Genomic DNA, 11,824 nt, shown 5'->3' with positions numbered 1-11,824 from the left:
GCCTGCTCTGTGGTCGTTGCCTAGTGGCAGCCAGGGGGACAGGCCTGCTCTGTGGTCGTTGCCTAGTGGCAGCCAGGGGGACAGGCCTGCTCTGTGGTCGTTGCCTAGTGGCAGCCAGGGGGACAGGCCTGCTCTGTGGTCGTTGCCTAGTGGCAGCCAGGGGGACAGGCCTGCTCTGTGGTCGTTGCCTAGTGGCAGCCAGGGGGACAGGCCTGCTCTGTGGTCGTTGCCTAGTGGCAGCCAGGGGGACAGGCCTGCTCTGTGGTCGTTGCCAAGTGACTCAAGATTCCATGCCAGCTGATCTTCAGAATGTCAGGCATCTCAGCATGGCCGTGTTATGTAGGGGGGAGGGGACAACAACATGGAGACCATGACACAACAACCCAGGATAACTCTCCCAGGAGGAGGGGACAACAACACGGACACCATGACACGACCCAGGCTAACTCTCCTCGTTAAAACTAGGGATGCACTGATCTGACTTTTTCAGTCCCTATACAGGTACTTGAGCTTTGGGCATCGGCAGATATCAAGTACCATTCCGACCCATTACCTTTAAATGAACAGTATACTGTAGACTTGGACATTGGTCATTTTGGGGTCATAGAACAAAAAACATGTTTCTCCATTAGGGAGTTAATGTGTCAGAAATGCAGCAAATCAAGGCACTTTGCGTTGCGTTTCTTGGTATCGGATTTTAGCATCGAGGAAATTCGACCAATATTCTAGCCTGGCATCGGTGCATCGCTAATAAAACGACTATCCCTAATAAATACCTGAATTACCACAGACACATTTCTGTCCAATTAGTGAGCCTATATTATGGGGGGCTACTTTCATCCTTATTAATCTTCCCAACAGAGTTCATCCAACAGGTCTCCGGTTATATATGTGGTGGTGGCTGCTTGGTAAGATAGACAGTCGGCATCATGCAACACACACGTCTGGAAAACTATTTGTGGTGGGTCTGTCCAATACTGTGGCCCCCCACAATTAAACATTGTACGTACAACTCTTAAAAGTATGTGCATTGCAGTTTGTGGGGTATCACTCTGGAATGGTCTGGAGGAGAGTATAAAATTAAGCAATAATATCAATCAATTTAAAAGGTAGCTATAAACAAGCACTTAAGAGAGGAGCTTGAGCAGTAATGTGACTGCCTAATACATATTTTTTCTCATTTGGATAATTGGATATATAAAAAAAAAACTGTACTTTTATTTTTCATTATATTCTTTTTATTTGTATTAAATTATAATAGGAAGGGGCAGGGCTTGGTACGTTTTTTACTTCCCCCTGTTCCTTCTCGAACACTTATTGTATGGAAATAGTCTTTGACTATTTACCTTTTAGTTTTTTAAACTTGTTTTATGTTTCTATGTTTACATTTTACATTTACATTTAGTCATTTAGCTGACGCTTTTATCCAAAGCGACTTACAAGTTCTGTACGACAAGCCATCAGGAAGGGCACAACTCTATCAGCTGAGCAACAATGTTCAGAGACAAATGTTTGAGACAAATACAAATCAAATCAAACATGCCTATTAGGAAACACTAGCCGAGGCAGAAACAGAGTACATAGAAATTAAATGGTAGAACTGCAGAGAAGAGTCTGAACGCTTTTTAATAAAACATCGACTGCAATAGTCCTTCAAGTGCTCCGACCACAATGGTCCCCTCTTCCTCCTCCGGGCTCCTCGTCACTAACATGATGTCGTGTGGCTAATCCCTCCATTACCAAAGCTCCATTTAACCTCCACGACAATAGCTGCTATACAACAGATGCCATGAGTAAGCCCCATTAGCGGGCGTGTGTGTGTCTCTGTCCGTCTTCTATTAGTGTTGTCACAATACCAAAATCTAGACTTCGATACCGATTCTAAAACGATACCATGCCGTGGTATCAGGAAAAAGTTATGTCATAATATTATTAGATGACAGAACATGGAAAATTCTTTATACAATTATTTTATTAATTATAATTTGTGAGTGAGTGAGAGTGTGAGAGTGTGAAAGTGAGAGTGAGAGTGAGAGAGTGAAACCTCTCTGCTCAGAGACTCCACTGAGCAGCTCCAGGATCAGTTATAACTGCAGCTCACGTTAGTTTAGGTAATCGAACTGGCACACACATGCTCCTAAAATAATTTCCCCGGTTCACTATTTTAGTCGCGAGTGCGAGTGAAACTCTCTCGCACTGACTTTAGGCACATGGCGCACATTTACACATAACGTAGCACATTTGTGCATATTGGGTAGCAAGTATTGCGGGCAGAAAATAGTAATTTTTTTAATGATTACTCTATATATACAAATGTAATCTATAGCACCTGTGTGTGTGTGTCTGTGTGTCTGCCTGTGTGTCTGTGTGCATGTGCATGTGCGTGTGTGTGTGTGTGTGCGTGTGTGCATGCGTGTGTGTGTGCGTGTGTGTGCTGTAAGTACCATCTCCTGCGTGCCGAATGCAGAAGCCCAGTTGAGGAGTGTCTGTCCCACGTCATCCATGAAGTTCACCTCAAAAGCTACAACAGAACAGACCAAACATAACAAACCGTAATGAAATAGATCGTCCTCACGGTGCACTTGGACATACAAGGTGAAAATAACAACCGTTACAACAAATACATTCCAAGTTAATAAATCATTATGTTTTGAACAGGCTGCGATTTTTAAATATAATATTATATCTTATTATTATTACATGATATTATATAAAATAGTATTATATATAATATAATATTATAATTGTTTTTTTTTAATCCACTTTTTCTCCCATTTTCTATTTTTCTCCCATCCCAATTTCGTATCATCCAATTCAACCCTCCCCTGTCTCGAACGCCGTTTCTTGCCTCCCACAAGCCGGCTGCAATGTGGACTAAGTCATACATAGCACAAGTCCCCTCCGATACTCGAGGTAACAGCAGTCGCATCTTTTCACCTGCACGGCGCCATCTTTCAGCGTCAGGGGTCTGGGCTTTGGAGGGGCGCCGCCTCCATCGCTTCCTGATTCTACTGCGCAGGCGCACCAACCGACCTGTAGGAGTCGCTGTCCACAACGCCCGATCCCCACCCATCAGTTTCCCACCCCCTAATACTGCCAATGTGTATTAGTGCGGACGACCAGCTAAACTGAAAGCAATGTGGAGCGCTGGGCTCGAACAGCCGAACCCAGCATCTCCAGTATTCGTGGTGAGCGCCTTGCCCACTGCACCACGTAGCCGCCCCTTAATATTATAATTGTTATATCTTTTATTATTTTTTTAATTAAATTATTTACTTACGGTATTTATTTTTACTTTGTTCGTACTACAGTATTATTTATAATTATTGTTAAATATAATTTACATTTTTGAAGATGTGAGGGAAGTAGGTGTCCTGGTATTACATTTAATAATTTCTTATTTTTCCTAACAGATTTTAAGATTATTGTCTCACAAATAACTGCAATTAATGATTTAACTGTCTCATTTGGCTTAAGTCCAAGGTGCGCCCAGGTTGGTGAAGTTGTATTTGTCTTTGCAACGAGATCCATGTCGCTCACCGTGGTAAACTGCGATGATAAGATCAGAGCGCGGGAAACCTGTACCCCCCGCGCCGGCGCCCCGTGGTGAGATTTAACTTATTTAACAGGCAACTTGATCTGCATCCCAGTAATGAGCTAGTGGATGAACAGAAGACTGGACCTCATTGTTGAACATTTTTCTAAGTGTCTTCTTAAATATCTTATTATGACTGCAATAGGTAATACAAATTATACAGCACAAGTACAGTACAACAAAAACGATCACAGATTATTCGATGGCATGGTTAAATTGACATGATTGATTGTTCAGGTCTACATGCAAGTTCAAGGTTTTATTTGTCACATGCTGCAACATCATACCAGTAAGATGAGCAGGGGAATGTGTCTCCATTGGCTCTTACAATGTGCACACTGAGCACGGTAAAACCAGCAATAATAAACAATAGAGAACAAGACGGTATATGGACTATTAATACGAAAATGGCAAATATATATATTTTTTTTATCTACTTTTTCTCCTTATTTTTCAATTTTTCTCCTGTCCCCAATTTCGCATTGTCCAATTCTACCCTCCCCCGTCTCGAACGTTGTTAGGCCATGCCTCCCACAAGCCGGCTGCAATGTGGACGAAGCCTTGCATACTCGAGGTACTCGAGGAGGCAGCCGTCGCATCTTTTCACCTGTACAGCGCAATCTCTCAGCGGCGAGGGTCTGCGTGGGAGGGACACACGCCGCCCCCGTTGCTTCCTGATTCTACTGCGCAGGCGCACCAACCGACCTGTAGGAGTCGCTGTCCACAACGTCCGATCCCCACCCACCAGCTTCCCACCCCCTAACACTGCCAATTGTATTAGTATGAACGACCAGCCAAGCTGGTAGCAACGCAGAGAGCTGGGCTCGAACCCAGCATCTACTGCATTGGTGTCGAGCGCCTTGCCCACTGCGCCACCTAGCCGCCCGTGAAGGAAATTTCTTAACATTTTTGTAACTGCGTTCGAGGATGAGGTCCACCGTGTCCAATTTGCAAAAGTATTCGCTTTTAAAGTTACTATTGAAGAGGAAGAAGATTGCAACCATACTAAATAACAGACATCATCGTAAAAGATTGGATTGTCTCACATGATTATTTGATTATTGCAGCATTGTCTCATATAATCCTGATCCCAGTTATTTAACCCTTTCACTGCCACACTACCAAACTGTTAACCCTTTCACTGCGACAACACACAGAAGGTTAACCCTTCCACTGCAACAATACACAGAAGGTTAACCCTTTCACTGCAACAACACACAGAGGGTTAACCCTTTCACTGCAACAACACACAGAAGGTTAACCCTTTCACTGCCACACGACAGCAGGTTAACACTTTCACTGCGACAACACACATAAGGTTAACCCTTCCACTGCGACATACACAGAAGGTTAACCCTTTCACTGCCACACTACAGAAGGTTAACCCTTCCACTGAGACAATACACAGAAGGTTAACCCTTTCACTGCCACACTACAGAAGGTTAACCCTTTACTATCACACTACCGACGGTTAAGGGTTAACCTTCTGTCGTGTGGCAGTGAAAGGGTTAATGCCTGCAGCAGTCCTACACACAGAGACACTTGTTGTGTGCTCCAGCACCCACCTCCGGTGTCTATGGCGTCTATGAGTGCGTCGGTGTCCTTGCTGCGGATGCAGTCTATGAGCTGGCGGTGGGACCTCTCCCCGGAGCTGTCCAGCCGCCGCAGGCCCGGGATGCGACCCGTGGAGCCGGCCGTGGACTTGGGCAGCGCCTTGCGTCCCTCGAACAGGAGCACCAGGAGGAGGTCCACGAGCCGCATGGTGTCCAGGACACAGCGCTCATCTCCCCCCAGGGCAGACTCCATGGAGTCGGGGAGGGCCGACCGCAAGAGGTCCTGGAGAGAGACAGAGAGACAGAGAGACAGAGAGACAGAGAGAGAGAAAACAGCAGTCAAAGTGTATATTTTCAGCACTACGTCTGTTTACCAATGATTTTAAGTGTTATTAGTAAAATACTTCCCAGCTCACACCATATTGATTTGACGTTCTTTTCACGATTATAGTGTTGGCGGAGCTATTTACATTACAAAAAAGTAACTGTACTTAGTCGATTTCATTCATAGTCTTTGCTGCCCTGTAACGGGTGCATGGTGGTACTAAATCCAGATTTAACTCTTGCCATTGGAAAGAGGAGATTTGGCCCGATCCATAGATGTATGACGTGGCCATAATAAGGTCATTTATAGGCCTGATATTCAATATTTTATATTCATATTTCAAATGTCATGTGTCCGGATGGCAAAATTCAGTACTGTATCTACAAAAAAAAAACTGTAAATCATCTGCCCTTTATTCATTTGCTTAGGTTTTTAGTACACTTGATCTCAAGAAGGTGCTGAATGAGCTCAGTGGCAATTCTTCCCGTCTGGTCAATGTTAGCGTGGTGTTATTCACTGTCAAACATTTATTTCAATCTTTTTAATAAAAAAGTATAATAATTGATAGTCTCCTTTGGTTCATTACAATTTACTCAAGCATAGTAACAGGTAGAGCTGCCGCGGTATTGATATTTTCCTTACCGCACGAATTTGCGAAATATTTCCTACCGCCGCGGTTATTACCGCACAGTGCGCACAAAAAATAAAAAAAGTTTGAATGCATTTTTTTTTTTTTAGTAGTCTACTCTTATAGCCTGCCTCTAGTCTAATGGCGCTTTTCCACTGCATAGTACCTACTCGACTTGACCCGCTTTAGGCACCTGGTACTTCGTTCCTTTTCCACTGCAGCCAGGTACTACTCCGTTTGTCTCCGTGTGTGGGGATGCAGGCGGGGCCGCTCGCTTGTGTACACTGAAAGCTCCGTGGGCATAGATGTCCGAGGGCTTGCAGCAAGCCAGAGTTTAACACAGTTTCAATCAATCAATCAATAACAACATTAACCAGACTCTCGTTGCGTCTATTCTGCCAAAGCTAACGTTACCTCTCATTGTGTATTCTACCAAGCAAACCCGGGTTTAACGTTACCTCTCGTGTATATCGGCTGACGGTAGTATTAACAACAACAAACTTAACACATCAGCGATCTTGTTGTGACACTAAACTCTCCGCCCGGTGGTAAATTGGGTTGATGTCGGTTTTGTTTCATCAATAAATAAGGCAGAATACACAGTGAATCCATTATTTTTTGTTTATTGCTTGGTTCTGTCGCAAACAAATCCTGAACAAAATGCATCCTTAGCGAGGCAGTAAAGATGGCGGCGCCGGCGTTCTGTTTTTGTTCAGACTGAGGCTACAAAGTGTGACGCGTCTCTCTTCTGACCAGTCAGTGGTCTGCAATGTTTCACATGACTTTTCTGGTACCACTTCTACCCAATAGGGTCGCTTGGAACCGAGTAGGGTATATCTGCAGAGCCGCAAGCCGCAAGCCAACTTTATTATTATGATAAAAAACAGCGGTGACGCGGTATTCAGCCTAACTCTGCGGTGAGCGTGATGCAACAGCGATACCGCGGTAATGCGGTTATCGCGGCAGCTCTAGTAACAGGCACAATATTTCTCCGACACTGGGAATACATTCCCTGAGGTCCATAGATGTGCCTAGATACCAAGAACATGCAAATGGTCCTTGTAGAAGTGGAGCAATCTTCCATTTACTTGGGTATGTACTTTTAGGCACATTTTCTAGGGCTTAAGAGGTTTTAAACCCCAACACAGAACATGTCAAGGTTCAAGTTACAAGTTCAAGTTTGTTTTTATTTGTCAGAACAAAATACAGGATACTTTATAATGAAATGCTTGTTTCTTCTGAGCCACTGAGAGTGTGCTACTGTACATACAGTAAAGAGAAAGTAAGTAAGGAAATAAAGGAATTAAGAAGTAAAAAGTAGGTAAAGTCAATATACAATATACAATACAGAGTAAAATGAGTACCAGTGAGGTAGAATGCAGAGGTACAAAACGTGGGGTAGGGTACAGATGAGGTATTGAATGTGGTGCAAATCTCTTTAATAATAGATAAATATAAAGTGTCTAAAGTGAGTGGTAAGGTGAGTGTGTGTTTAAAGTGAGTGTGTACATGCGTGTGCGTGTGCAGTGCGTGTAGATGATGGGTCGTTGTTACACAGCGTCACCCAGACGGGGCGGGGCCTCTACTCACATGCGTGACGAGCGGTGAGCCCCTGCAGAGGGTGGACAGCAGGCTGACGATGGTCGACACCTGGTTGCTCAGCTTGGAGTCGGCCGTGGTGGGCGGCGCGCTGGTGGAGGTGCGTCCCGGCTTACAGGCCGAGGAGGGGCCCGACACCGTGCCGCCCGCGGCCGCCATGCGGGACAGGAGCTCCTCCGTCAGGCCGTGTTTGGCTAAAGGGGCGGGGTCGACGCCGCGGCGGGTGAAGCGGTCGGCCAGGGAGGCGAAGCAGCGCAGCGCGCCGTCCGACACCTGAAGAGAATGGAGACGAGATGAACGGTTTATTATATTGCACAGTAATATAAAAAAAAGTGCACCCATCTGAGAATGGGCCGATTAGAAGTTGAATCTCTCTCTTACTGCAGTCAAGCATTGATTGATACATGTGTGGGAATGAGTGCACATGTGTACACTAGGAGCTGGAACTAAGGCCCCGTTTAGACGGAAACGCTAGCAGGTGAATCCGCAAAAATATTTTTGCGGATGTGCCTTTCGTTTATACGGAAACGGCGTTTTTACGGGGTGAAACCGCAAAAAAGTGAGACTACCTTCCAGGGTGGAATTCCTAGAAACGCAAAAGCTTTGCGATCTCGTCTAAACTGTCAAACCGTATAAATCTGTTAAAACGATGACGAAAGGGTTGTCACGGCTCTGGTCGCGCGTACTGCTTACGTCACAGGTAGCAGGTATGCGCCAGTAGCCGAGACGTAAACAAAGCAAGTATGTCTGACTTATATCAACGGAGATCACCTGAAGGCTACATTGGCAGTACTTTTAACACTTTCACTGCCACACGAGTCACACGACAGAAGGTTAACCCTTTACTATCACACAACCGGCTGTCGTGTGGCAGTGAAAGGGTTAAATACACAAGAATCTGTCCCGCGGCGTGACTGGACCCACTGTCTGTGAGTGACTCTGCTTTGGTGCAATCACATTCCCCATCCACAGTCTGCGAATCAGAGGCAGAGTAGGGCGGGTCTTCACAGCACGTCATGTGACATATGCACCAATCGTGTGACAGTGGGGCTCCGTCGTCTCGAGTCGTTACAGCGTCGTCTGCACGCAGAATTCCATCCCAAAACACTCGTCTAAACGTAAAATTAAAAGTGAAACCGCAAGATGACTTTTGCGGTTTCTGTTCACAAAACGCTCGTCTAAACGGGGCCTAAGTCACAATAAAGTTGAGCTGAAGACGGTGGAGGAGGAAGTGGAGGAGGAAGTGGAGGAGGAAGTGGAGCGGGGGAGCGGCACGAGGGAGGTGGTTGAATTCTCACTCTGCTCAGCGCGAACACCCCGTGGACTTTTGTTTGTTTCGAAAAACAGTGTTTGTTTTGTCAAACCAAACCAACCAAAGTATTAAATGTGAACTACCCATCAGATGGAGCACCGCCAAGTCACACCGCTCAGGAGGGATGAGGCGGCGCTCGCCCAGGGCTGTGGCCTTGTGTACTGAAGCGGTAAGCTAACCCCTACCGTTACTCCTCTTAACACCGTTTATTCTGTTTTCCTCAATACCACACGTCAATGTTAGGGCTAGAGCTTGGATTTTCGTACCCCCCTAGAGTACACTAGTTCATAACACCGATATGCAACAACTGATATCTGTTTGAACAGAACAAAGAGTTTTATTTGTCACATAAATACCAGGGCATACAGTGGCCGTGCCCGCTTTGATATAATACTAAATAATAAAATAGACATAAAAAAAACAGGTAATAAAAAGACATAAAATGGGCATGATAAAAATAGACACGCTAAAGTCCTGAGATACAATGTTAGCTACGGATTTAAGGCACTGGGTCCTATGTATTTTTGCTGGACCCGCAAGACACCAGTATATACGAGTCTCCAGGTAGGGGGGGGGGGGGGGGGGTCCAGCTATACCAGGGAGCCTTGTGTTACTAAATGGTGTAACCGTACAGCCCTGCCACGTGACCCGGGGTCCAGTGTGTGTTCCTACCTGGTGGTCCTCGTGTTTCAGCAGGCTCGACAGGGACTCCACGCAGGTCTCCAGGGACGGGTCCTGGGGCTCCATCTTGCTACAGAGACGGGAGACCACGGCCATGGCCGAGTGCAGCGTGTCCTTGTGGACGAGGTGGCCGCTGTCTCGGATGAAACTCAGGACGCAGTTCAGCCCCCCGGCCTCGAACACGGCACCGGACTCTCTGGTGCAGATCAACTCCAAGACCTGTATAGGAGGAAATAAAGAGAGAGAGAATAATAATTTAACTTTAATAGAATCCAAGCTTAGATTATTATGCATTTTGTCTGGTTGGTTGACCCGTCTACATGTACAGGTGTAACCCGATGTTTACCTTCTCACTTAGTTTGACCAAATGACATCTTCTGAAAACAATGGCCGGTCCAACCAATAACGAAAAAGACAAATAAATGTTCAGTCCGTAATTCAGACAACCAGCCTCGAAGTCAACTCTTAAAATGTATTTCTTCAAAACAAAAAATAATGGTTGTTTTTTAACCTTATTTTATTCATTATTATTTTGTCTCTCCCAAGATCATTTTATTTGAAATATTATTATTGTTTATTGTAAGAAAGGAAGCTGTGCTTCCTTTTGTCGCACACTGTGATTTGTATGTTTGTTGTGTTCGAGATAAATAAAGATCAAATAAAATCTATGAAGAATAAGGAACAAATAAATCAATACATTAATGAATACATTTATAAACTGAAGCTCAAGAGAGCAATCGGCGCCAAATAAAGCAAGACACCGTCAGGCTCATTGGATCAACGTGTTTTACACGATAAAAACATAAAAAATCATATCACATTGTAATTTGTGCTGGAAATCCCCCAAATGGTTGGGCACTGTTGATCTTACCATACTGCTTACATTTAAAACGAGATACAGAGAAATTATCACAAATCCAAATGAAGTTCCGAAAGAAAAATAAAGTAATTTGAAGTTGAAGTTGAAAGAAGTAACTTCCAAATCCAATACCTTAAAATCTTTATTTTTTTTATTCTAATTATTGAATTTAAGACTTTTTAAGACCACGCCTATAATATACTGTCAAATGATGTTATATTGTCAGTGACTCAAGGAAATATTGTGGATATTTTGATATATTGGGCATATCGCCAAGCCCTAATTTGTACAGAAGAACAGACCACCGTTTCAAAGCGAGCGCCTGACTCCTCTCAATAACCCAGGGGAGGGACAACAAAAGATGGATTGATCCACAAACACAGAATCATCTCAGCCCCTAAGAAACCTCCGACAACAGCCGCCTGACCGGCACCAAATACCATGGAGGAGCACAAACCAACACATTGAGAACAAGCTCCCGAAGGGTGACGGTCGCTCGGTTAGGCCATTAGGTGGTTACGAAAATAACTCCTGAACAGCATCCCCATGTCCATCAAATCTGCCCCCTCCATCGAGTCTTTTAAATCTAAACTCAAAACTAGGGATGTTCGATATTGGCTTTTTTACCGATACCGATATACCGATATTGTCCAACTCTTAATTTCCGATACCGATATCAACCGACCGATATAAAGTTAATTTCAGTCTATGTTAATTTTCCCAGCTGTGATATGAAGCTAGCAAAGTGTAACGGTCCATATACAGCTGTGATCTGAAGCTAGCAAAGCGTAGTGGTACATATACGCTGTTGGCGTGATACATATTCAATACAATGACTGGATGGAAGTGCTTTATTCCATGTAAAGCAGGTAGATTATCCTTCTTGAGTATTCTATATTTATTAAAAGGAACATGCCAACTTTTTTTGGAAATTTGCCATCTACCCTGGAGTTAGACAAGTCGATACATATTACATACCCTTTTCTTCCCTGTGCATGCATTAGGCGTAGGGAACACCCACACTGCTAGCCTAGCTTAGCGTCATTCACTGGAAGTAGGTTCCTAGCCTAGTTCCCAACAGTCACGAAATACAACTCCAAAACTTTCCTGTAAACATGTTGTGACCTGTGTATTTACCACGTGGAGAAATACAGATTTTTAAATGAGACATTTTAGTTTTCTAAGCAGATACATACTCGGAACAGTAGCTAGGCTAACGGTGCGGCTGTTCCCTAAGCCTAATGCATGCACAGAGAAGAAAAGGGTATGTAT

General features: G+C 44.4%; 1 protein-coding gene across 4 annotated transcripts in view; it reads right to left on the bottom strand.

Moving 5' to 3' along the window:
* hectd1 (HECT domain containing 1) overlaps positions 1 to 11,824 on the bottom strand; it is a 106,772-nt gene that overhangs the window by 74,852 nt on the left and 20,096 nt on the right. For all 4 annotated transcript variants that reach the window (XM_084309011.1, XM_084309010.1, XM_084309013.1 and 1 more), the window contains exons 5-8: positions 9,685 to 9,912; positions 7,692 to 7,973; positions 5,161 to 5,431; positions 2,445 to 2,521 (exon numbers count right to left, since the gene is read on the bottom strand). In XM_084309011.1, the coding sequence (XP_084165137.1) occupies positions 2,445 to 2,521; positions 5,161 to 5,431; positions 7,692 to 7,973; positions 9,685 to 9,912 (858 nt within the window). The remainder of the gene's footprint in view (positions 1 to 2,444; positions 2,522 to 5,160; positions 5,432 to 7,691; positions 7,974 to 9,684; positions 9,913 to 11,824) is intronic.

This window comes from Notolepis coatsorum (assembly GCF_963971535.1).
Source record: "Notolepis coatsorum genome assembly, chromosome: 2".
Classification (NCBI taxonomy): Eukaryota; Metazoa; Chordata; class Actinopteri; order Aulopiformes; family Paralepididae; genus Notolepis; species Notolepis coatsorum.
Note: the sequence above shows the minus strand (reverse complement) of the source record. Positions and strands in the feature narration are given on the sequence as shown.